The sequence below is a fragment of the Anas acuta genome, chromosome 5, assembly GCF_963932015.1.
Source record: "Anas acuta chromosome 5, bAnaAcu1.1, whole genome shotgun sequence".
In the NCBI taxonomy this organism is placed as follows: domain Eukaryota; kingdom Metazoa; phylum Chordata; class Aves; order Anseriformes; family Anatidae; genus Anas; species Anas acuta.
This window is the reverse complement of record NC_088983.1, coordinates 30020390-30043807: the sequence shown is the minus strand read 5'-3', so window position 1 is coordinate 30043807 and position 23418 is coordinate 30020390. Positions and strand designations below refer to the sequence as shown.

General features: G+C 69.8%; 5 protein-coding genes across 9 annotated transcripts; 1 reads left to right on the top strand and 4 right to left on the bottom strand.

The window, feature by feature from the left end:
- Window positions 1-385: 385 nt before the first annotated feature.
- On the bottom strand, window positions 386-8664 carry TMEM132A (transmembrane protein 132A). 3 transcript variants are annotated; one of them, XM_068685466.1, is made up of 13 exons: window positions 8522-8664; window positions 7491-7725; window positions 7294-7396; window positions 4747-4961; window positions 4439-4666; window positions 4005-4357; window positions 3759-3905; window positions 3310-3502; window positions 3086-3229; window positions 2803-3005; window positions 2339-2615; window positions 2049-2240; window positions 386-1970 (listed from the first exon to the last, which is right to left on the bottom strand). In XM_068685466.1, the coding sequence occupies exons 2-13, from the start codon at window positions 7707-7709 to the stop codon at window positions 852-854; spliced, it is 3393 nt and encodes a 1130-aa protein (XP_068541567.1). In that variant the 5' UTR covers window positions 7710-7725; window positions 8522-8664; the 3' UTR covers window positions 386-851. The 3 variants fall into 3 exon arrangements, with proteins under 3 accessions (XP_068541567.1, XP_068541568.1, XP_068541569.1); XM_068685467.1 differs by lacking the exon at window positions 3759-3905; XM_068685468.1 differs by lacking the exons at window positions 7294-7396; window positions 7491-7725; window positions 8522-8664 and adding an exon at window positions 5469-5544.
- Window positions 8661-12661, top strand: PRPF19 (pre-mRNA processing factor 19). The gene is made up of 16 exons (XM_068685526.1): window positions 8661-8823; window positions 8939-9088; window positions 9225-9301; window positions 9393-9534; window positions 9611-9684; window positions 9762-9824; window positions 9934-9975; window positions 10067-10141; window positions 10412-10487; window positions 10721-10830; window positions 10987-11142; window positions 11223-11292; window positions 11470-11555; window positions 11972-12142; window positions 12310-12415; window positions 12498-12661. Exons 1-16 carry the CDS (start codon window positions 8805-8807, stop codon window positions 12593-12595), a joined length of 1515 nt encoding a protein of 504 aa, XP_068541627.1. The 5' UTR covers window positions 8661-8804; the 3' UTR covers window positions 12596-12661.
- Window positions 12662-13176: 515 nt separating this feature from the next.
- Window positions 13177-17389, bottom strand: ZP1 (zona pellucida glycoprotein 1). 2 transcript variants are annotated; one of them, XM_068685489.1, is made up of 12 exons: window positions 17037-17389; window positions 16726-16847; window positions 15654-16646; window positions 15206-15557; window positions 14802-14945; window positions 14526-14713; window positions 14339-14436; window positions 14124-14251; window positions 13848-14037; window positions 13629-13779; window positions 13447-13531; window positions 13177-13365 (listed from the first exon to the last, which is right to left on the bottom strand). In XM_068685489.1, exons 1-12 carry the CDS (start codon window positions 17194-17196, stop codon window positions 13259-13261), a joined length of 2718 nt encoding a protein of 905 aa, XP_068541590.1. In that variant the 5' UTR covers window positions 17197-17389; the 3' UTR covers window positions 13177-13258. The 2 variants fall into 2 exon arrangements, with proteins under 2 accessions (XP_068541590.1, XP_068541591.1); XM_068685490.1 differs by having other exon boundaries at window positions 15206-16646; window positions 17037-17382.
- A 1250-nt stretch (window positions 17390-18639) lies between these two features.
- LOC137858050 (acyl-coenzyme A amino acid N-acyltransferase 2-like) lies at window positions 18640-20778 on the bottom strand. 2 transcript variants are annotated; one of them, XM_068685442.1, is made up of 4 exons: window positions 20625-20778; window positions 19869-20338; window positions 19532-19734; window positions 18640-19280 (listed from the first exon to the last, which is right to left on the bottom strand). In XM_068685442.1, exons 2-4 carry the CDS (start codon window positions 20329-20331, stop codon window positions 18693-18695), a joined length of 1254 nt encoding a protein of 417 aa, XP_068541543.1. In that variant the 5' UTR covers window positions 20332-20338; window positions 20625-20778; the 3' UTR covers window positions 18640-18692. The 2 variants fall into 2 exon arrangements, with proteins under 2 accessions (XP_068541543.1, XP_068541542.1); XM_068685441.1 differs by having other exon boundaries at window positions 20554-20703.
- Window positions 20779-22081: 1303 nt separating this feature from the next.
- Window positions 22082-23272, bottom strand: CCDC86 (coiled-coil domain containing 86). The gene is made up of 4 exons (XM_068685445.1): window positions 23039-23272; window positions 22798-22927; window positions 22600-22674; window positions 22082-22438 (listed from the first exon to the last, which is right to left on the bottom strand). Exons 1-4 carry the CDS (start codon window positions 23224-23226, stop codon window positions 22319-22321), a joined length of 513 nt encoding a protein of 170 aa, XP_068541546.1. The 5' UTR covers window positions 23227-23272; the 3' UTR covers window positions 22082-22318.
- Between the last annotated feature and the right edge of the window lie 146 nt (window positions 23273-23418).

The window sequence follows — 23418 nt, the reverse complement described above, 5'->3', positions numbered from 1 at the left end:
CGGAGGTGGCCCTCGCTCGGGGACCTCGCCACGTGCTCGCAGGGGCCCCGCCGTGCCCAAGGCGCTGCGGGGCCGCGCGGTGCCGCACCGCGTCGTGCTCGGGACCCCCGGGGTGAGGGTGTCGTGGGAGCCACGCTGCACAGAGCCCAACCTCCCCACGTCGCAGGGAGCTGGGGTGGGCAGCACGGGGTGAGCGGGGTCCCCCCAGGCTCTACCCGCAGCCCCTCACCCCCCGTCTGAGCCCCTGGGCTTGGGAGGAGAGGAGCCGGAGGAGGTGCAGGGCCCCGTGCTGCCCTCACGGCCCCGCTGTGCCTGGGGGAGCCACCACGGCACCCCCAGCCCCCAGCCCCCGCCCGCTCCAGCAACACCACGGCACGGGCACGGCTCGGCTTTTTTAAATATTTTATTTTTGTAACAACGTCAGAATTAAAAATCTTCCATAAATAACAGGCCCCCGCAGCGGCCCCATCCCACAGCGGTATGGATACAAAACGGACGTGTGGCCAGGGGGATTTGGGGGGGAGAGGGGGGGCGCGGGGCGCTCCCCGGGTCGGACCACAGGACTCATCATCAGCACTATGAACACAACGTCGCAATGAGACCCACAGCAAGGGGGGGGCCGCAGCCTCCCCGCGCCCTCCGGCACCACGGCGGGGCCAGGGTGAGGAGACCCCTACCCCCCCCCAGGAGGGATGCTGCGGGGTGGGCGGCTGCCACCCCAACAGCCTTGGGGCCAGGCCCTCCGGTGTCCCTGCTGAGGCCACCAGGAGGGATGGGGACAGGGAGGAGGCTGGTCCCGTAGGGCAGTGCCAGCTCGGGGAGGGGGGGTGGGCTGGGGCTGCCCCCCGGGGTCAGGAGCTGCCCCGGATCCTCTCCATGTAGCTCCTGAGCTCCTCGGGGTCCCGCAGCCCCATGTCCTCGCACACCCAGCGGATGTCGTCCTCGCTGGCCACGAGGATGGACTGCACGTTGGGGGCGGGCTGGGGGGGCTCCTCAGGGACCCGGGGGGGCGCGAAGGTGACAAACTCCACACGCTTCCGCCGGCCGCCCCCCGGCGCAGCCCCTTCCTTGCGGGCCGGGGGGGTGCCAGCTGGCGGCGGGGCTGTGGGGGGGGACCCCGCGGCGGGCACCTGGGGGTCCCCGCAGCAGCAGCGCCCGGCCTCCGTGCCCGGCTGGGGGGGCGTCGGGGCGGGGGGCTCCGGCTGCTGGCGGTCCAGCTGCCGGCTCAGCTCCTCCTGGTCGGTGCCCAGCCAGACCCAGTTGTGGGGCTGGGGGGCCGAGGGGGCGGCCCCGGCGTCGGGGGGCTCCTTCTGCTGGTAGCGCAGCACGAAGAAGATGCAGTTGACGAGGAAGATGAAGATGGCCAGGCAGAAGACGCCCAGCAGGACGTACATGCCGATCTCCAGGTCGGTCACCCGCGCCGGGGCCTTCACCATCTCCTCTTCCTCCTCCTCCTCCTCCTCCTCCCTGCCCGCACGCCCGCGGCCTTCCTCCCCCTGCTCCTCCTCCTCCTCCGAGGAAGACCCCAGCCCCTGCAGCTTGGTGGAGGCCAGGCCCACGCCGCCGGGGTTCCTCCTGCGGGGCTCGCCGCCCGCCGTCACCGCCTCCCCCGACATGGCCCCCTCGGCCCGCGGGAAGGGTGCGGGGGGCCGGGGGCTGCCAGGGGGGGTCCCGCGCCGGGCAGCCCCCACCTCCAGCCAGGCAGAGCCGGTGGCCAGGGCGGCCGCCCGGTGCCGGCCGCGGCGGCAGGCATCCGGGGGATGCAGGCTGAGCTGCAGCAGGGTCCCCCGCCCCGGCCCCTCCGCCAGCACCCTCGGGCGCCAGGAGGGGGCCCCGGGCAAGCCCCCCGCCACGGTGACCACGGCAGGGTCCTGCGAGGTCACAGCCAGCGCCACGTCCTGCCAGCCGTACAGCTCCAGCGGGGCCAGCGTGCCGTCGGAGAAGGACAGCCAGACGGACAGCGTCGCCTCCTGCCAGGACGCCAGGGATGGCAGTGGGGCTCCAGGCACCGCCAGCACCCCCACGCCTCCCCGCTGCACCCCCCTCACCTGCTTGGGGGTCCGCAGCGAGCCCGTGGCCTGGCAGGTGGCCGTGACCACGCCGGGGTGGCCCGGCTCCGTCCGCAGCGCCAGCGCCAGCCCCGCCACCAGCTGGGCACGCAGCTCGGTCACCGTCACCTTCTCCTCCGACACCACCAGCGTCTGCTCGCCCAGGATGGAGTCCGAGACGGGGGAGCGGACCTGGGGGCACGGGGGGCACCTCGTCAGGCCCCTCCCCAGCCCCAGCACCGCCACCCCTCCAGCCCCACACTGCCCCGAACGCTGCGCCCCGTGCCTACCTCCACGGAGGTGACGCCGGGCTCCCGGCCGACCACCACGGTGTCCCCCTCCATCGTCGCCACACGGGGGTCCTGCACACGTGCCCGGCCAGCCACCAGGTGGGTGACATCCAGGAGCCACTCGGGGCCGGGCAGGTAGGAGAGGTGACGGCCACCATCCCGCGGGTGCGCCACGAAGTGCGCCAGGAAGCGCACCGACGTGCGCTGGTACTGGGGCCGGCAGCCCCGCGCCCGCCGCTCCGCCTCCTCCCCGGGCTCATCTGCCTCCCCGTCGGCACTGGGGACAAAGGGACAAGGGACACATCCATCACCAGCCCCACGGGGCTTTGCGGGGCAGGGGGGTGCGGCAGGAGGACGTGGCATGAGTGCCGTGGGGCTTGGCACCTCCTCCTGCTCCCAGCTCCCTCCAGGTGCACGCCGCGGCGGTGGCTGGTGCCAGCGGGTTGGCGGTGGCACCTTCTCACCTCTCGGTGGCACCGGGCAGGCGCCAGCCCCGCAGCTGCTCCAGGGTGGTGTCGCCGAGCTGGATGCGGAGCGGCAGCAGCGGGGCCCAGACGGTGAAGAGCAGCGAGGCGTGCAGGCGGCGCGACCAGAAGTCCACCCGCGCCCCCCGCGCCCCCCGGCTCTCCTTGCCCCCCACGAACACCGCGTCGCAGCTGTCTGCCACCTGCGGAGGGGACACACGGAGGGGCAGGGGGCGGGCAGCCCCCTGGGGGGTAGCGCCAGGGGGGCCGGGACCCCGCTCACCTGCAGCACCTGCTTGTCGGCCGACTCGCAGCCCAGCGGCTCGGTCACCTCGGCCACGCCACCCCCTGCCTCCACCGTCACCAACGTCACCGGCACCGCGCGGGGGACGCCGGTCAGCGGGGCCGTGTTCAGCAGCTCCAGCTCCTGCGGGCAGAGCGGGGCTGAGAGCGCCACGCAGCAGGGATGGGATGGGGAGGGGACACAGGCACCGGGGGGGCACCCACCTGCACCAAGGGGACGAGGGCGCGCACGTCCCGCTCCGACACCTGCACCTCCCACACCAGCTTGTCCTTCTGCGCCTCGGGGTCCTGGCCGGGGTACTCCACCTGCCAGGTGAGGGGCCGCGCCGGCGCCAGCCCCCCCGTCCCGTTCTCCACGGCCAGGTCCAGGTGCAGGAACTCGACCGCCTCCGACGCCCTGAGAAGTCGTGGCCCTGGCTGGGAGCTGCTGGGGTGGGGACACCCGCCACCCCAACCGGGATCTACTGGGACCTACTGGGATGGAGCTGTCCCGCAACCTACGATTTGAATGGGGGCTATCCCACAGCTCCAGCCCCCCTGTTGGGCCATACTGGGATAGGAGCAGTGCTACGCACGGGTCCCCATGCCCCAGCTGCGCCATACTGGGCTACACTGGGTGCCACGCAGAAGCCCCCCAGCACTGCTGCCCCTACCTCCAGTCCCCGTGGGTGTCCCCGCTCCGCCGGCACGTCACCACGGCCGTCCAGTGCTTGGGGCCGCGGGTGCGCTCCAGCTGCACGGCCCAGGCAGGGTCCCCGGGTCGGGCTGCCACCACCAGCAGCCCCTTCTTGGCCTTGATCCTGGGGGACAAGGCGTGGGGGGGGGGCACGGGACGCGTCACGCCGTGTCCCCCCTGACCCCTGCCTCCCGGTCCCAATCCCACACACACGGGGGCTCACCGCAGGGTCAGCTGCTGGGCGGTGAAGTTGTGCCGCAGGGCGAGGGTGGCGGCGAAGCGCTGCCCGGGGCGCAGCGTGGCGTCGGGGACGCGCAGCAGCACCCGCTCGTCCAGCCGCACCTCCTGCCGCCGTGCCGGTGCCGCCACGCGCAGCTCCAGCGGCCCCAGGTACCGCGGGGCCTCCCGTGGCCCCGCGTCCGACCCCCCCCGGCCCCCGGCACGGCCGCACGCCCCCGGCCCCAAAACGCCGTAGTGCAGCTCGGCCGGCTCCAGGGGGGCACGGGGGGCAGGGGCTGCCGGGGAGAACCAGCGGGGGGGGATCTCCAGCTCCACCACGCAGACGCCCAGAGGAGCCTTTTTGGGGGGGATAAGCAGGCTCAGAGGAAAAGGGGGGAGCCGAAGGGGGGTCCCGCAGCCCCGGGGGGCAGCACCAACCTGCAGGCGGCAGGTGCCCCGCGCCACCCGGCCACGGTGGTGGGCATGGAGGGTGACGCAGGGCAAGTCCCGCTCCCCGGGGGGCTCCCGCTGCCCCGGCAGCCAGTCGGGACCCCGCAGGTGGAAGAGGACGCGGGCAACGGGCTCGTCCAGGGACACGGCGCTCTCCAGGGACACGGCACGGACAGCCCAGCCCTCCTTCTCCGGGGGGCTCCGGGTGGGCACCTCCTGGAACAGACGGCGATGCTGGCGGGGTCCCGACAGCCCCGGGGGCTGTGGGGGGCTGGGAGGGGGGGGTCGGGCGTTACCTGCCGGGTGCTGAAGGGTGTGTAGGATGCCCGGAGCAGCGGCTGGGCGCCGGAGCCGTGCGGCAGCAGCAGGAAGGTCTCGGTGCGGGCGCGCAGGGAGGTGTTGGTGGCCAGGTCCCCGTCCGCCCGCTGCAGCCGGTAGTGCTCGGGCACGGCCAGCACCTCCAGCTCCGCCGGCAGGAACACGGGCTCCGGGGGGGCCCAGTCGCCGCTCGCTGCGGGGATGGGGACGGCTGTCACCGGCCTCGGGGATGGGGGGACGTGGGGCGCGCAGCCCCTACCCAGCGCTCCGCTCTGGGGCCGGTGCCGCCCCCCCGGGGGTGCCCCGAGGTGGGGACCCACAGGTGCTGATCCCGGAGCCCCCCCGGGGCTGGGGGAGCGCCGCGGGGTCCCGCAGGGGTGGGATCCGGGCTCGGGGCAGCGGGATCCCGGGGGGCGCACGGCGCCGGTGCCGGCTGCATCCCGGGGAACGCGGTGAGAAGGGGCGGGGGGCGCCGCGCCAGGGAAGCCCCGCTGGGTGCCGGTGCGGAGCCGGGAGCGGATTCCCGGCGGCTCCCGGGAGAGCCGGGGGGGGAGATGCCGGGGGGCGCGGATCGCGGGCTGCCGGTGCCGGTGCCGGTACCCGGTGTCCGGTGCCCGATACCCGGTGCCCGGTACCCGGTGCCCGGTGCCCGGTGCCGGTGCCCGGTACCCGGTGCCGGTGCCGGTGCGGATGCACTCACCTGATGCCCCGAGCAAGGCGGCGGCCAGCAGCGCCAGGCGGGCCCCCGGGGCCGGGGCCATGGCCGGTACCGGGGCCGGTACCGGGGCCGGGAGGGCTCCGCGGCGCGGTCCGTGCGAACGGCGCCGCCGCTGCCGTCCCTCCGCCTCCGCGCCCAGACAATGGGGCCGGGGCGGGACCGGCACCGGCGCCGCCTCGCCCCGCCGGGTCCTAAACTCCCGGCACCGGGGCCCCCGCCGGGGTGAGCAGCGCCGGGAGCACCGGGACCCCCGGCGGGAGGGGGCGCTGGGGGGGACCGGGAGGGGTGGGGGACACTGGGGGGGACTGGGAGGGACTGGAGGGACTGAGGGGACTGGGAGAATTGGGGGCACTGGGGGGCACTGGGCACACTGGGTGGAATGGGAAGGGCTGAGGGGACTGGGGGCACTGGAGGGACTGGGGGCACTGGGAGGGACGGGGGACACTGGGGGGACTGGGCACGCTGGAAGAAAAGGGGGCACTGGAAAGACTGGGGACACTGGGAGGGACTGGAGGTACTGGAGGGACTGAGGACACTGGGAGAACTGGGGGCACTGGGAGAATTGGGGACACTGAGTGGAATGGAAGGGCTGAGGGGATTGGAAGCACTGGAGGAACTGGGGACACTGGGGGCACTGGGAGAGCTGGGGACACTGGGGGCAAGCATGGGGGCCGAGGGGGCCCAGCGCAGGGACATCCAGAGGGCACCGGGGCCGGCTCCTGGCACGGGCATCCCCCTGCCCCCCCGCCTCAGCAAACAGACGGGGACAGCACACACTGCCCCAGCACCTCCCAGTCCCAGCCTGCCACCGTCCCCAGCGTCCTCTGTGTCCCCCCCAGGGCCGAGGCACCCCGAGCACCCTGTGGCGCTCCCCCCTTCCCCACGGGTGGGCCAGGCAGCACGAGGACACCGTGAAACTCTTTTATTTGGCACCGCACAGCAAAACCACTCAACAAGCAGCTGGAAAACCGAGCCACGGGGGGGGGGTGACACCCATCTTTGGGGTCCCCTTCTCACCCCACAACCACCTCCGGAGATGGATGGACAGACAGGCTGCCCCCTCTGCTCTTTGGTGGGCACAAGGGGCTGGGGGCTGCCGGTGTGCCCCCCAGGGGACAAAACAGCGTGGGCTCGGTGAAGGCACTGAGGGGGGGGCACGGCGAGCGGCTCCCCAGCTTTGGGGGGCAGCGGGACGGGTGCTGCCCCACGGGGTCACCGGCCACATGTGGGGTGGCAGAAGGGGTGAGCGGGGTGGGGGGCGCACACAGCGGGGGGTCACACACGTGGGGTGGGAGGGGGGCAACGCAGCCCCCCCCAGTGCTCCCCCTCACTCCTCCTCGCGGTTCTGGGCCCCCCCCCACCTGTGCCAGCGGCACAGCTCCTCCACCTTCCACTCCAGGCTGCGGACGGCGGCTTCCAGCCTGGCCTCGGGGCCGGGGGGGTGCTCCCCGCCGCCCCCCAGCAGCAGGTAGAGCCCCCAGAGCCCCAGCAGCATCGCCGCCTGCGCCGTGGGGCCGCTGCCCTCGGCGGCCGCCACGCGGAGGAAGGCTGCCAGGAAGCAGCAGAGCTTGAGGCAGCGCAGCGCCCGCCGCAGCGGGGCCAGCAGCACCCCCAGCAGCCGCCGCAGCAGCCGGGCCCCCGCCAGCGCCGCCAGCCCCCACAGCAGCACCCGCTGCACCTCGCCGGGGGCCAGCGCCGCCCCGCGCACCAGCCCGGCCCCTGGAAAGGGGGGAAAACAACGGGGTCGGGGGGGTGCCGGTGGCGTGTGGGGGTCGTTTGGGGGTGCCCCCCCTCATCCCAGACTCACCGCCCAGGCCGCAGGCGCTCAGGATGTCCCCCGCCACGGTGCTGAGCACGGCCAGGCCGGCCGAGATGGCGGAGGAGACGAGCCACAGCACGGCGGCCAGGCCCTGCGGGGGGGCAAACAGGGGGCTTGGGGGCTGGGGGGGGGCGACACCCCCTCAGCGTCCCCGTAACCCCCCAAAATAGGGGTCCGGGGCTCACCTCCGCCAGCAGGCGCAGCGGCTCGGGGCCCAGCCAGCCCTCCAGCGTGGCCCAGGCAGCGTGGCCCAGGCGCCACAGCGGGTCGGTGCTGGGGACAGGGGGGGGCACGAAGCTCTCCGGGCCCCCCCCCGCCGCCGCCGCCCCCAGCGAGGGGGCCCAGGGCAGCGGCAGCAGCGCGGCCCCCAGCAGGGCCCGGCTCCCCCCGGCGTCGCCCCCCATCCCCGGTGCCTGGGCTCTGCGGGGAGCGGCACCGTGGGGGGGGGCAGCAGGGGCTGTGCCCCCCCCGCTACCACCCCCCGTGCCCACCAAGCGCCCCAGCTCCCCCTCAGGACCCCCCTCCTGTGCCCAGTGTGACCCCCCCACCCCTCTGCCGGACCCCCAGCACCCCAATATAACCCCCCCTTAACCCCCCCAAAACACCCCCCTATTACCCCCCCAGTGTACACCCCCATTTACCCCCCCATTTACCCCCCAAAATACCCTTCGAGCGTCCCCATTAGCCCCCAACAACCCCAAACACTCCCCAACCCCCCCCAAGTCCCCCTGTAACCCCCCGAAATCCCCCCTTAACCCCCCCAAGTCCCCCCCTGACTCCCCCCAATCCCCCCGTAACCCCCTCAAATCCCCCATACCCTCCCCAAATCCCCCCGTAACCCCCCCAAATCCCCCCATAACCCCCCCTGGCCCCCCCAAATCCCCCCGTAACCCCCCCAAATCCTCCCAAATGCCCCCGTAACCCCCCCAAATCCCCCCTATCCTCCCCAAATCCCCCCTGTAACCCCCCCAAATCCCCCCTGTAACCCCCCCAAATCCCCCAAATCCCCCCATAACCCCCCCAAATCCCCCCGTAACCCCCCCCAATCCCTCCCTAACCCCCCCACACACCCCCCACACCCCCCCAAACCCCCTCCTCCCGCCCCCCCTCGCTCTCCCCTTCCCCCCCCGTTCCCTCCCTTGCCCCCCCCTCCCCAATCAGCCCCCCCTCCCCCCCAATCCCGCCGTGCCCCCCCGCCCCGTGCCCCCCCCCGTACCCCGCCGCCGCACGGGGGCGCTGCGGGGGCGCGCGCTCAGCCCTCAGCCCCCCGCCCCCCGCCCCCCGCCCCTCAGCCGCGGGGCACCCTGGGAGTTGTAGTCCCGAGCGCCTCCGCGGCCCCGCCCCCCCCGCCGCGGGGCACGCCGGGAGCGCTTCCGTTTCCGGCGGCGGAGCCCGCGTGAGGCGGCGGGAGCGGCGGAGGGGCCCCGCGCGCCCCCCCACACACACACCGGGACCGGAAGCGGAAGCGGGAGGCGGAAGCGGAGCGGGGCGGCCCCGCCATGGCTCTCATCTGCTCCAGTGAGCGCGGGGCGCACCGGGGGGGGGGGGGGGTCGGGCCCTGCCGGGACCGGAGCCGTTACCGGGGGCGGGGGCGGTGTCGGTGCCGCGCCGTGACCCGCGGCCTCCCCCCCAGTCTCCAACGAGGTCCCCGAGCACCCGTGCGTGTCGCCCGTCTCCAACCACGTCTACGAGCGGCGGCTGATCGAGAAGTACATCGCGGAGAACGGCACCGACCCGGTCAACAACCAGCCGCTGTCCGAGGAGCAGCTCATCGACATCAAGGGTAACGGCGCCCACCGGGGCTGAGCCCGGCCCCGCGGGGGCTGCACCGGGCCCAACCGCCCGGTATGGGCACGGCGGGGGGGCTGCGGGGCGGGGAGGAGGCGGCTGACCCCCCCCCCGTGCTGTCCCATCGGCAGTCGCCCACCCGATCCGGCCCAAGCCGCCGTCCGCCACCAGCATCCCGGCCATCCTGAAGGCGCTGCAGGATGAGTGGGTGAGTGGCAGCCCCGGGGGTGGGAGCGGGGGCCGGTAACGGGGCCGAACGTGTGTGTGTGCGTGTGTCTGAGCGTGCCCCGTCCCGGCAGGACGCCGTCATGCTGCACAGCTTCACCCTGCGCCAGCAGCTGCAGACCACGCGCCAGGAGCTGTCCCACGCGCTCTACCAGCACGATGCCGCCTGCCGTGTCATCGCCCGGCTCACCAAGGAGGTCACCGCCGCCAGAGAAGGTGACGGGGAAAGGAGGGGGGCCGTGAGCCTCGGGGAGACGGGGCAGGGCCTCACGGCGCTCCTCTGCCTCCGCAGCTCTGGCGACGCTGAAGCCTCAGGCTGGCCTCATCGTGCCCCAGACCGTGCCGTCCTCCCAGCCCAACGTGGCGGTGAGTCCCCTCTGCCTCGCTCTGCGCTTTTCCCCGGTGTTCCCTTCCCACATGTAATTTAATTCTGTGCCCTGCAGGGAGCTGGGGAGTCCATGGACCTGGGAGAGCTCGCCGGCATGACCCCCGAGATCATCCAGAAGGTGAGGTCCTGCCGCTTGTGCCGCTGCAGAGCTCAATGGCTGCTCTCCAGCCTGCCCCTGCACCTGGTTCTCCAGCCTAGGCTGCAGCCGCTGTCCTCTTGTTTTGCAGCTTCAAGACAAGGCCACGGTGCTGACCACGGAGCGTAAGAAGGTGAGCGGCCCCCTTCTGCTCCAAGACGCTGCAGAAGCGAGGACGTGACGTGTCCTGAGGTGCCCATCCCTGCGCCCTTCTCCTTTTGCAGAGAGGCAAGACGGTTCCAGAGGAGCTGGTGAAGCCGGAGGAGCTCAGCAAGTACCGGCAGGTCGCCTCGCACGTGGTGAGTGCTGCGATGCGGGATGGGCACTCAAAAACTCTCTGCTTGCTGCTGGGTACGCGCTTGGCAACATCAAAAGGAGCTGGGTCTGCTGCTGGGCAGAGCTAGCAGAGGGTCGTGGCTCTTCCCACGGGGATCTGTGCTGGGGTGCACGTGGTATGGGCTCCTACAGCTGAATCAGAGCACCCTGGGCTCCCTCCAGGGCCCTCTCTGTTCCTTGTGGAGCGTTTTCTTGCTCGCAGCACTAACCTGGCGTCCTTCTGCATCGTGCAGGGGCTGCACAGTGCCAGCATCCCGGGGATCCTGGCCTTGGACCTCTGTCCTTCCGACACCAACAAGATCCTCACTGGTAAGGGAGCCACCTCCGCGTCACGGGGAATCTGGTGGCAACAGAGAGCCCACGGCTGCTTGGGAGCAGGGCTTTGTGCTTCTGGGGGCTGAGGGGGGCAAAGAAAGGGGCGTGAGGAATTCTCTCAGCTCACGGCAAAGCTTCCCAGGGCAGAGCTCTCTGGGAGCAGCGGGGAGATGTTGGACGCGGCTGGCCTCGCTGCATCTCTCCCAGCTCCCCGCTGTGTTTTCCAGGCGGGGCTGATAAAAACGTCATTGTCTTTGACAAGAGCTCAGAGCAGATCCTGGCAACACTCAAGGGCCACTCCAAGAAGGTCACCAGCGTCGTGTTCCACCCCTCGCAGGTGCGCTGCTGTCCCTTCTGGCCTCTTCCTTGGTGGCCAGACTTGCCCGGATCGGGCACCCCGTGTCTTTCTCTGGCCAGATCCCGTCTTTAGCAGCTTTCAGACAGAAGCCCGGCGGTGCTTTGGTGTTAACCTTCCTGCCTCACCCCTCTGTAGGAGCTGGTGTTCTCGGCTTCTCCCGATGCTACCATCAGGATCTGGTCTGTACCCAACGCCTCCTGCGTACAGGTTGTGCGTGCCCACGAGGGCTCCGTGACCGGGCTGAGTCTGCACGCCACGGGTGACTACCTGCTCAGCTCTTCTGATGACCAGGTGAGGCCCGGAGCTGGCTCAGAGCATGCAGACCCCCCGTGCTGTCGCTGTGTGCTCAGCACCCCGTTCCTCCCTTCCAGTACTGGGCTTTCTCGGACATCCAGACCGGCCGTGTCCTCACCAAGGTGACAGACGAGAGCTCTGGCTGTGGTAAGGCTGAGTGTGCCCACCCAGAGGGGCTCCCGTGACCGTGCAGAGTGGTATTTTTCTGCCCACGGGGCCGTGGCCTCTCGGAGCATGGGAGAACTCGTCTGGGGGCTGTTGGTGGAAGGACTGTCCCAGGGCAGAGCCTCCTCAGCCCCCCGCTGTTTCCCTGTGTCTCTGCAGCTCTCACCTGCGCCCAGTTCCACCCGGACGGGCTCATTTTTGGGACAGGGACGATGGACTCTCAGATCAAGATCTGGGATCTGAAGGTAGGGCTGGCCCGGGGCACGCAGGGGGTGGGGAGTCGGTGGCGTGGTGGGCTCGGTGCCCTGCGGCTGTGCTGGAGCCCCGGCACAGGGGCAGCTCCTGCTGTTTTCTGTGCTCTGTGCCAGCTCGCTGGGCCATTTTAGCTCTGCAGCAGCCCAACTGTGCAATCTGCCGTGGGCTGAGCTTCATGGGCAGAGTGAGAGGTGCAGGGATCTGCTCTCCAGTGTCCCTGGGGCTGTTGTGAACAGCAGAGGGAGTTTGGTGCCGTATGGCGGGGACATAACCCTAGAGCTTTCCTCATCCCTGCACGTGCAAATTCTTGCTGTCCCCTGGGAGCTGTTGTCCCTCTCCTGGCCAAGCTGCTCCCCGAGGCAGCGTCTCCCTGCCAGCAGCCCGTGTCTGACCCTCCTGTCCCCAGGAACGCACCAACGTGGCCAACTTCCCGGGGCACTCGGGCCCCATCACCAGCATCGCCTTCTCTGAGAACGGCTACTACCTGGCCACAGCTGCAGACGACTCCTCCGTCAAGCTCTGGGACTTGCGTAAGCTCAAGAACTTCAAGACGCTGCAGCTGGACAATAACTTCGAGGTGCGTGGCAGTCCCTTTTCCCCTCTGGGCAGCTGCTGGCCACCCCAGCCCTGCTCACATGCTCTGGGAAGCCCGAGGTGGAGGTGCCACATGGGTGTTGGGGCAGAGAGGAGCAGCTGGAGCTTCCTGGGTGTGTCCTGAAGCCTTTTTCCCCCTCTCCTTCCCAGGTGAAGTCTCTCATCTTTGACCAGAGCGGCACCTACCTGGCGCTGGGCGGGACGGATGTCCAGATCTACATCTGCAAGCAGTGGACGGAAATCCTCCACTTCACCGGTGCGGGGCACGGGGCTGAGGGCGGGAGGGGAAGCACCTCGGCGTGGCCCAGCCCTAACCCTTTGCTGCCTTCCCTCCGCAGAGCACAGCGGCCTCACCACGGGCGTGGCTTTCGGCCACCACGCCAAGTTCATCGCCTCCACGGGCATGGACCGGAGCCTCAAGTTCTACAGCCTGTAGCCCCGGGGCCGGGGCCGGCAGCTCCCGCTGCAGCGCTGGGGTTTGGGGTGGGGAGGGAGGGTTTTGGGGGGGTTGGGAGGGAGGGAGGGGGTTTCGTTACTCCTTTAGGCTCCCCATCTCTAGCTGCTGGAGAGGGGAAGTTAGTTGGATGTCGCCCTCCCCGTGCTTCATGGATTTGTTGTTTTGGTTTTCTTCTTTTCCAGTTTTGGTGTTTGTCTTTCAGGCTTTGGGTTCTCTGCCGTGGCTGTAAGCGATGCGCCCAGCGTGCACGGGTGGGACTTCGTGATGGGTTGTGGGGGGCACGTGGGGAGGGAGGGAGGGGGACCCTGTGCAGGTTTTGTAAGCAGTTACTAGTTTCAGGATGGAAATAAAGAATTATTCACCTTAGCAGTGCTCAGCTTGCTGGGGAGGGGGCGAGCAGGGGCCTGGGGGCGCTCCCCTCCCTCCCTCCCCTGGCTCTGTGCTGCCGGAGGGGCCGTGAGCAGGGGGCAGAGGCTGCGTGGCCACAGCAGCTCCAAGGTTTCAGCCTTTTTCTTTTGCGACGGAGCCCAGACAAAGCACTGGCAGCCTGCAGCCACAGCTCTGCTCTTCTCTGGTTTATTTTTTGGGGTTGAGGAGGAGGAAAAGGGCAGCCAGTGCCCCAGGGAAGCGGCAGCGCAGGGCTCAGCCTCTCCCCGCTGCAGGCCTCTTGGGGAAGACGACTCGGCCCTGGGAGGTGACCGTGCCCACGGCGTTCGCTGTCCCCTTGTCCCCTGCTGCCCGGCGGGCTCCTGGGGAAGGGACATCATGAGGGTTGGTGTGGGGGAGAGCCAGGGGCGGTCAGGACCCTCCCCACACCAAGCCCAACTTACGGGAGGGCACGGCCAGCTGGCAGGAGGGCCGGCAGGGCTCGGGCTGCGCCAGGTGGCACACAGAGGCACTGCACAAGATGTACACCTGCGAGCAGCGGTGACAAATCACAAATTGCTCCTTTTCCCGCAGAGGAAGGGGGTCCCTTCAACGTGGGACGGGGCCCCACGCCCCCACCCCTCACCTCTCCCTCCAGCACCGCCATGGAGGGGGTGTCCACGAAGGCGAAGGTGGAGACGACGAAGCGCTGGTAGTGGCTGGGGAAGGGCAGCTGCGGCGAGGCGGGGCCCACGGGCACCAGCTGCGTCCTGTAGTTGTCCCCAGTGAAGGGACACCTTGGGGAGGGGACGCGGGGTCAGGACGGGCAAAACTCCCCCTGGCCACCCCCTCCCCACCTGCTCACCCATCCACCAGGAGAGGCCACTGGGGCTCGGCCGCCGGGCCGGTGCTGGGGGCCGCCCAGCACTGGTGCAGCACCAGCACCAGGTTGGGGTCGGTCTTCTGCAGCAGCCGCACCTCCACATAGATGGGGTCCCGCAGCACCTTCACCAGGGGGTACTCGCCCTCCGCGTGGTAGGCGCTGTAGCTCTCATCTGCAGAACCACACGATGCTGAGCCGGCTGCGGCCCTCGGCGGGTGGGCAGGGGAGCAGCCAGGGGGGCTACGCGGGGCCGCTCACCGGTGGCGATGCGCAGCTGCAGGCGCAGCGGGCCCGGCTGCGCCATGGGGGCGGCGGTGGGGGGCACGGCCACCTCCAGGCGCAGCGGCAGCAGCTCACTGGCGTTGTAGATGCAGCGGGCGTGGAGGCTGCAGGGGGGGACCGTCGAGGTGAGCCGTGTGGTGTCGGGGGGGGTCCTGCTGCCCCACGCCCCCACCCCGCGTCCCCTTCCTTACATGTAGACGCTGTCCCGCGTGATGGAGCCGCGGGGACCCGGCTGCACGTCGATGGTGGAGATGAGCTGGTTCTCGTAGATCAGCCGGTCCTCGATCACCTGGGGGGGGACACACATGTGTGTGTGTGTGTGTCGGGCTCCCCTCGCCCACCTCCCAGCCCCAGAGCCCCGGGGGCTGCGTCCCCGACCTGCACGGTGGTGCCGCACTGCGTGACGGGGAAGTGGAACATGACGAAGGTCTCGGTGGTCTGGGCGGGCTGGCAGCCGGGCTGGGTGCTGCTGGCCAGGCGCACGCTGTCCAGGTTGTAGGGCTGCACGGAGAGGCCCCGCGGCACCACCAGCACGAAGTGCCCCTCGGGCAGGCACTGCACGGTGGCTGCGGCACGCGGCGGCGCCGGTTATGGGTAAGGCAGCGGCCGCGGGGCACCGGCAGGTGATGGGGAGACCCCCCCCGAGCCCCCTACCTGTGTTGCCGTAATAGCAGGGCGTTGCACGGTCCGTGTCATCGTAGCAGCACCCCGCCTGCAGGCAGGCATCGCGGCCCTGCGGGGCCATGCAGGACAAACGCCCCACTGCCACCTGGCACTGCTCCCGTGTCAGCTGCGTGCCTAAGGGGGCAGGGGGCCGGGAGGGGGCTCCCTCAGCAACCCCCTGCCCATCCTGAGCATCCCTCTGCCCTCCCCAAATTTCTCCCTACTCACCCCAAACACCCCCCTGCTCACCCCAAACACCTCCTGTGCAAGCATCCCCTGCCCACCCTAGTGTCCTCCCACCCAAGCATCCCCCCTGCCCACCCTCAGCACCCCCCAAGCCCCTCCAGGAATGCCCCCGCCCCGGCTACAGCCCCCTGCCCACCCCCCTGACCCACCTGCCCCTGCCGAGGGGTAGAAGAGAGCCGTGGGGCGCAGCAGACCGGGCTGGGGGTGAAGGCCAGGGTGGAGCAGCCCCGGCTGGGCTTGGGGCTGCAGCCCCGGGCGCACCAGCCCTGGCCGAGGCGCAAGCGCCGGGCGCAGGAGCCCCGGTCGGGGCTGGCCGTGCTGCAGCAGCCCTGCCTGGCTCTGGAGGCCGGGGTGGAGGAGGCCAGCGTGGGCATGGGACTGGAGGCTGGGGAGAATGGAGCCCGCCTGGCTTTGGGGATGAAGCCCTGGGCGTGAAAAGCCGGCTTGCGTCTGAGCTCCGGCGTGCACCGAGCCAGGCTGCAGGCCGGGGGGCACCAGCCCGGGCTGGTGCTGGAGCTGTAGCCCCGGGCGAAGGAGACCCGGCTGGGTTTGAACCCCAGGGTGCACCAATCCGTTCTGGCTTTGGGACTGAAGCCCTGGGCGAAGGAGACCAGTTTGGGTTTGCCCCCCAGGGTGCACCAATCCGTTCTGGTTTGGGGACTGAAGCCCTGGGCGAAGGACACCGGTTTGGGTTTGCACCCCTGGATGCAGCAGCCCAGGCTGGTTTGGGGGCTGAAGCCCAGGGCGAAGGACACTGGTTTGGGTTTGCCCCCCAGGGTGCACCAATCCGTTCTGGCTTTGGGTCTGAAGACCTGGTCGAAGGAGACCAGTTTGGGTTTGCCCCCCAGGGTTTACCAATCCATTCTGATTTTGGGGCTGAAGCCCCGGGCGAAGGACACCGGTTTGAGTTTGCCCCCCAGGGTGCACCAATCCGTTCTGGTTTGGAGACTGAAGCCCTGGGCGAAGGATTCCCGTCTGGGTTTGCCCCCCGGGGTGCACCAATCCGTTCTGGTTTTGGGACTGAAGCCCTGGACGAAGGATTCCCGTCTGGGTTTGCACCCCCGGGTGCAGCAGCCCAGGCTGGTTCTGGAGCTGGAGCCCCGGGCGAAGGAGGCCTGGGCGGCTCTGCCCCCCGGAGTGCACCGCCCCGTGCTGGTTCTGGGGCTGCAGAGCCGGGCGAATGAAGCCTGGCTGGGGCTGGCTGAGGGGGCGAGCTGCTCCTGCCTGGTTCTGGGGCTGGAGCCCCGGGAGCCCCAGGCTGGGCTGGCGCTGCAGCCCCAGAGCTGGCTGTGTCTGCGCCACGGGGTGAACCTGGTCCCTGGGGGGCCGGGGGGGCAGCTGGGGGACGGGGACAGCCAGGGCGGACTGGGATACGTGCTGCAGGAGGCCAGCCTGGGGGACGAGGACCTCAGCCTGGCTCTGGTGGACGCTGTTGCCCCGAACGGGCTCGAGCTGGCCACGCAGGCTCGTGGCAGCGACGGTCTCGTAGTTGGTCGCCTGCGGGCAGGTCATGTTCACCTCGTAGGAGGCGACCGCCACCCCGCTGAGCAGCGTTTCCTCCAGCTGCACCCTCAGAATATAGCGGTCATCCTGTGGGGGGGCACAGGAGGGGCCGTCACGCCCCCCGTCCTGCCCCACCGGGCACCCCATGGGCGGGACGCGGCCTCACCTTGACCAGCACGTGGCAGCCCTCGTAGCCAGAGGAGAAGACGAACGCACCGTCCGCCCCGGTGTTGAGCCAGTGCAGGCAGATGGAGCAGTTGGCCACTTCAAAGCGGGTGCCAAACTCATCTGTGGGGGTGCCGAGGGGGGACATGAGGTGGCCCCGCACCCACATCCCCTTGCTGGCCCCATCCCGGTGCACAGCACCGTGCCGCGATGCTCCCCGGGGATGCGCCTGGAACCCCCCAAAACCCCCAGAAGCCACGTGGCTCAGCCCGGCGTCGGGACGGCACCGGGGTCCCTGAGCTCCCCACTCACCCACGACCTTGAAGCGCACGGCGCGGCCCCGCGAGGCGTAGGCCAGCAGCTGCATGCCGTAGTCCCCGCAGTCGTAGCGGTACTGCAGGAGCGCCAGGGCAGAGCGCGGCCCCACGGGCAGCAGCAGCAGCGGCAGCAGCAAGGAGAGGCTCCAGCCCATGGCGGTGCTGAGAGCAGCGCAGGGCTCTCCGTGGGGCAGCGGTGGGGCCGTGCGTTTATATCCATGGGGCTGGGGGCAATCAGATGACCGGCATGGACGGGATGGTGCCTCCTGCCCCACACGGGGGACGAGCCCTTCCCGGGGTTCCCAGGCCAGCACGACCCCGCTGCCACAGCCCGCCGGGGCGATGGCAGGGCGGTGGGGGGAAGCGAAAGTTGTTCAAAGGAACGGCTTGTCCCGCGGCCCCACGAACGGGGAACCGAGACTCGGTGGCGGCAGGATGCGAGGCTGGACCCAGAGCAGCGACCGAAGCGGCACCACGCGGGCACCGCTGGGCTCCTTCCTCCTGCCGCGCCGCAGGGTGCGGGGTCTGGCACCAGGTGACGGTGACAGCGGTGGCATCAGGTGCCCTGCTGGCCATGGGGTGCCCTGCTGCCTCTCACCCTCACCCTGCCCCGCTTGTGGTGCTGTGGGGGAACTGAAAGTCATTGGAAGAGCACCGTGCCCCGCTGCTGCCGGGCTCAGGAGAACTGCTCCCGCAAATGGGGAATCGAGACTGCTGCTGCCAGCAGGGCACAGGGCCAGGGGTCCCCACCGGACACCCCTCGGCTCTGCCCTCACCTCCCGGGGCTGCCCCTGTGCCTGCGTGGCACCGCTGGCCCTGCCGAGCCTCGTGGCGCTGGGGTGCCCGGGGCAGGACCCGTGGTGTGACCAAGTGATGGATGGGGCACAAACATTGGGTTTTGCCCAGGCTGAGGGGCACGGGCAGGGCTGCTCGGCCCCGCAGTGCAGGGAAGGACCTTGCTCCCCTCGGGTCGCTGCTGACGGCAGCGTTTCGTGGGTTCCCTCTGCACGCTCCCCTCCCAGGCCCCCGTCCAAGTTTCCCTTCTGGGTCCTGCCCTTACTGGAGCTTAAACTCCATCACCCCGACACCGCCACCCGCTTTGGGGTTACAGCCAGCTCCAGACCTGTCCCAGCCCTGCTCCAGCTCTTTGCTGCCAGCTACGATGCTGGGGTTTGAGCTCTGCTTCTGGCAGCCACTGTCCTGCACCACAAGGAGCCCCGGAGCCACCGCTCTCTCCTGGTGCTCAGCCCCCAGGTCCCAGCTGCAGGAGCCGGGCACCCACGGGGCATCATTCCCCCTTGCAGGGGGATAAAGACAGCCAGCCCCACAAAGCAGGCTGGAAGCACGCTTGGTTTTCACCTTTTTTTGAGAAGGCTTTGGGTTTTTTTGTGGGCACAGAGCAGCGGACGCCCCTGCCCCTTTCTGCTGTCCACCAGACGGCTTCCTGAGCGTCGCCTGGGGAAAAATCCCTTTCCAACAGGCCCGAGCTCCCACCAGCTCAGCGCACCCACGCCCAGGACAAAGGGCTGAGGCACGGGTGCCCTGCTATCAGCCTCATTAAACCTTAACGAGCAGCAGCGCAGTGCTCGGTCAGCAGCTGCAGGAGCGCACAGGCCCAGGGTCGGTGCCCGGGGCGCTTTTATTGCGGGGCTCACAGCTTGATGGAGGCGGCGGGGCCCAGGTGCAGCTCCAGGAACTGGACGATCTCCTGCCACGAGTGCTCCTGCGCCTTGGCGTGGGCCTGGGACTCCCCTCCCCACACCACGGGCCGGGGGCTGCCCCGCAGGACGGAGACGCTGCAGAGGGGCGAGCCGGGGGGCTCGATGAGGTGGCCGGCCCCCGGGTAGGACAGCAGGCGGTAGGCGTCCTGCCGCATGCGCGCCGTGGCCAGCTGGGCGAAGAGCTTGCTGTTGAAGCTGCGGTCGTCCTCCCCCACCACGAAGAGGACCTTCCCCTGGATCTTCTCCACCGGGATGGCCGAGGCGCTGCAGGCGGGGTCCCGCGGGTCGGCGAAGATGGCCGAGTTGTCCATGGCGCCCAGCTCGGTGAAGAGCATGCGCTCGGTGTAGTAGGGGATGGGGGGGATGCGGAGGCCCTTGTAGCTCAGCGGGTTGCCGTGCAGGAAGGCCGTGCCGTTGATCCACACCGTGGCCACCACTTGCGGGAGGAAGGTGGCCATGGCCAGGGCCACCTCAGCCCCTTTGGACACGCCGATGACGCCCAGGCCCGGACCTCGCACCTACAATGGGAGAGGAGAGGGAGCACCTGGTGGCACCACTCGCCCCGTGGGATGTCACCACACTGTCCCCTGGCCACCAGCATGTCCCCAGAGCCAGGATGTCCCTGGGCACCAGCTCACCGGAGCCACCCAGACATCTCCAAGCACAAGGAAGCCATCCCTGCCCACGGGACAGCCTCGTTGGAGGGGACACCCCCAGTCCCCGGGACGTCCCCACTCACAGGGGCCGCCCGCCGCCCCGCAGCACTCACCTTGGGGTGCTGGAGGAGCAGGTTGGCCGCCTCCTCGAAGTACTCCAGGTCCAGCTGGGTGAGGGTGCGGGGCAGGTCATCGTAGGCGAAGAAGGCCAGCGCCAGCACTGCGAAGCCCCGGCTGGCCAGCAGCCCGGCACGGAACTCAATGAGTCCACCCGCGCCCCCAAACAGGTCAATCACCGCCGGGAAGGGACCTGGCCCTGCGGGGCAGCACGGGACCCATCACCACGGGGGTGACACCGAGGAGGGACCCCCCACAAGCTCTTCTCCAGCTTCGAGCCACCGGGATGGGGGCCCGGAGACCCTTTGGGTCTGGGGGTGCCCCCGTGCTCACCTGGAGGCAGCAGCAGGGCCCCCCGGACCCGGCCCTCCCGGATGGGCACCCGCTGCACGCCGGGGCCCACGTACCACCGCTCGGCCGTGCAGGCGGCCAGCAGCTTGTCCTGCGGCCCCGTCACCAGGCACAGCCCCTCAAAGACCTCCAGGTGGACGAGGAAGGGGCTGCCCGCCACGTCGCGCTTCACCAGCCGTCGGAAGAGGTTGTCGGGCTGCAGGAACCAGAAGAGCCCCATGGGCCAGACGCCGGCGTAGTTGCCCCCCAGGGCGGCGTGCCTGGCGGCGTCCACCTCGCCCGCCTCGTCGGCGCGGTAGAAGGCGCGGGCTTGGAAGCGCTCGCCGTGCTCGTCCGTCAGCCAGGCCCGCAGGGTGACCAGCTGCGAGGGGGACAGCCCCCGCACCACCACCTGCACCGCCCGGTCGGCCAGCGAGGACTGCGGCGTCACCGTCACCTCCACCATGGTGGACCTGGGGGCAGAGGCGCCGTGCGTCACCCCCGGTGTCCCCTCTGCTCACCTCGACCCCTCGTCCCCGGCACCGCACGAGGCAGAGGGGCTGCGGGTGAGCTTTGGGGTCGGGGTCCCAGCCCCCCAGCTCCACGCAGCCTCTGCTCAGCCCGGCCAGGACACGGCAGAGCCGGGAGCTCCGCACAGCCCTGCCCAGGGACGAGGAGCTGCGCTCACCCACACGGCACGGCTGGGAAGCCACTCGCGAGCCCCAAAACCACAGGGACGGGCTCCGAGCCCCCTCTTACCATGCACGAGCAAAGGCTGCGCTGGGGCAGGCGGCTGGGAGAGGCAGTGCCCGCCACCCACCCTGCCCCGCGCAGCCTCGTGAATCATTAACCCAGGAAGCAGTGGGAGCGCTGCCCGCCCGGACGGTGACCCTCGGCTCCGCCGCGCCCCACGGCTCCTGGAGGGTCCTTCACCCCTCCCCGTGCTCCCCCTCCATGGGCGCTGCGCAATTCCCCTCCCTCTGCTTTGGGGGAGCTTTTGGCTTACCCCCCCAGCGCTCCGCCCAGCCGCAGCGGTTCGGCTCAGCACGGGCAGAAGGCGCAGGCAGGAGCAGGAACAGATTTATTGCAACCAGGAGCGCAGCAAACAGCACAGGCAGGGCCCCTCGCCGCTCTCCTGCAGCAGTCTCACCCCCTCATCCCACCAGGCCACGGAGGGGGGGGAATGGAGGCAGGTTCCTGCTCACCTCCCCTCCCCATCTGTCCTTATCTAACAGGCGTGAAGCTCTGGAACACAACAGTCAGAGCAATTAAGTAGATGAAAGCTACTTCAGTTGGAGAGGGTGCCTAAGGCAAGGCAGCCGATGCTGCCAAGCGGGCCCACCACGTTAACACGTGGCTTTGGGACTGGTGCAACTGACAGAATTTGGGGTTTTTCCATCCCGGGAAGGTCTACACCAGGTGGGATGTGCCTCTCTCAGAGAGGGGTAAGGATTTGGGCTCAGGAGGTGGCAGGGCTGGTAGATAGGGCTTTAAACTAGAGCTGAAGAGGATAAAACCAGGCACACCAGTGATAAGCTAAGGGGTGGCGCGCTATAATCAGAGGGACTGTGTGCCAGTGAGGTCCTTTGGTCGGCTGCACAAGGTGCTGTGAGTAGGGAGGTGCATTTGAAGTGCTTCTACACAAACGCACGCAGTATGAGGAATAAAATGGACCAGCTAGAAGTCTTGGCCCAGTCCCACAGCTACAACATCATCAGCATAAGTGAAAGCTGGAGGGAGCAGCCCTGTGGTCTAAACTTTTTTTTTTTTTTTGTCACATGGTCTAAGATTTTGGGCAGACCTGTGTGGTGGCAGGAGTTGGACTCAATGATCCTTACGGGTCCCTTCCAACTCGGGATATTCTATGGTCCTATGATAGGGCAAGAAAACCAAACCTAAACCTGAAGAGGTACACGTGGATTTCCAGCCCCAAGCCCCTTCCTTCCTCCCCCCTCCCTGCTGTCTCCCAGCCCACCCCAACGCCCTGAGAGAGGCAGCAGGAGGCTGCACTGCCCCATGTGGTCCCTCTCCAACTTCTGCAGCACAGCAGGGGTGCCCCCACCCCAGTGTTTGTTCTTGTGGGGGGAAGACCCCCTCCTGGAGGAAGGGGAGCCTTGGGGAACAAGAGGTTGTGGTTCTCTGTAAGCCTGGGAAGACAGAGGGAGACCAGCAGAGAGGTGCCAGCCTTCCCTTGAGCCACTGGAGGCGAGCCCAAAGCAGTTCCTCTTTGTTTTTATACAGAAAAGGCAAATTTGGGCAGCTGAAGCAGTTCTCCGTCCATCCCCAGGCACCAGCAACACCCTGGGGCTTCACAAGGCAGGGGGATGCAGCAGCTGGATCCTGCAGGTCACAGCCCTGAGTGACCCCCCCAGCTCTGTCCTGCTGTCTGTCCGTCACCGAGGCCCCAGAAAGGCGCGGGACCTGCAGAGCCCCGGCCGCCTGGTGCCCTGGCCTCACTTGGTGGCTGCTTTGTGCTGCACGGGCGCCTTCTGCAGCGCGGCCAGCGTGTCCCGCTTCTCCACCCGCCGCAGCTGCTTCTTCTTCGCCCGCTTGAGCTTCGTCGGGTTCCGGATCTGAGGGGCAGAGGCAGCCGTCAGGCAGGTGGCAAGGCACTGCAGCTTAGCCTAATGCTCCTGGGAACCTCTCCGGGCTCCTCCAGCTCCCGCGGCAGGGCAGAGGCAACAACCTTCACCCCAGCACCCCCAGCTCCCAGGCCTCTTCCCACCGCACTCACCACTTGGACAATTTCCGCCTTCCTCTCGTTCTCCAGGCGCCGCTTCAGGTTCTCCTCCCGCCGCCGCTTCTTCTCCTGTGGGCGAAGCACCAAGACCAGCCCTGCAGCCCCCACCCTGCCCCCTCACACCTCACGCAGCGCGGGTGTTCCTTGTTCCCACGAGGTCTCATTATCAGTGCCCCCCCGCAGCCCCGTTACCTCTCGCTGCCGCTGCTTGGCCTCCTGCAGCTGCCGCGCCAGCTCCCGGACCTGCCTCCTCTCCTGCCGCTCCTGCAGCTTGCGCTCCCACGAGGCGCGCAGGGGCTTGTCCCGGACCATCAGCGAGAACCTGCCGGGGACACGGGGCCGTGCGGGCGGCGGGGCCGGGCGGGGACAGCCGGGCCCTGACCCCCCCCCCCCCCCCCCCCCCAGCCCGGTGCCCCCGGCGCGGCCCCCGCACCTCTTCCTGCCCGGCTCCTTCCACACCCGCCCCGATTTGGGCCTGCCCCGGGGGATCGCGGGCCCCGCCGCCTCCTGCCGCTTCTTGGCGGCCTTGCGGCGCCGCGGGGCCGGGCCGGGCGCTGGGGCCGAGCTCGGGGCCTCCCCCCCGGGCCCCGCCGCCGCCGCCGCCGCCCCGTCCCGCTCCATCCTCCACGCGGCGCCTTCCCGGCGGCGCTGCCTGATGGCGTCACTGCGCGCCCTGCTTCCGCGATGACGCCGCCTTCCGCCCTCCCGCCGCCATCTTGGTGCCGGGCAGAGCGCCCCCCCTCACCCCAACACCGCCCCCCTCCCGCCGCGCCGCCATCTTAGTGCCGGGCAGCGGCCGCCATGTTTGTGCCG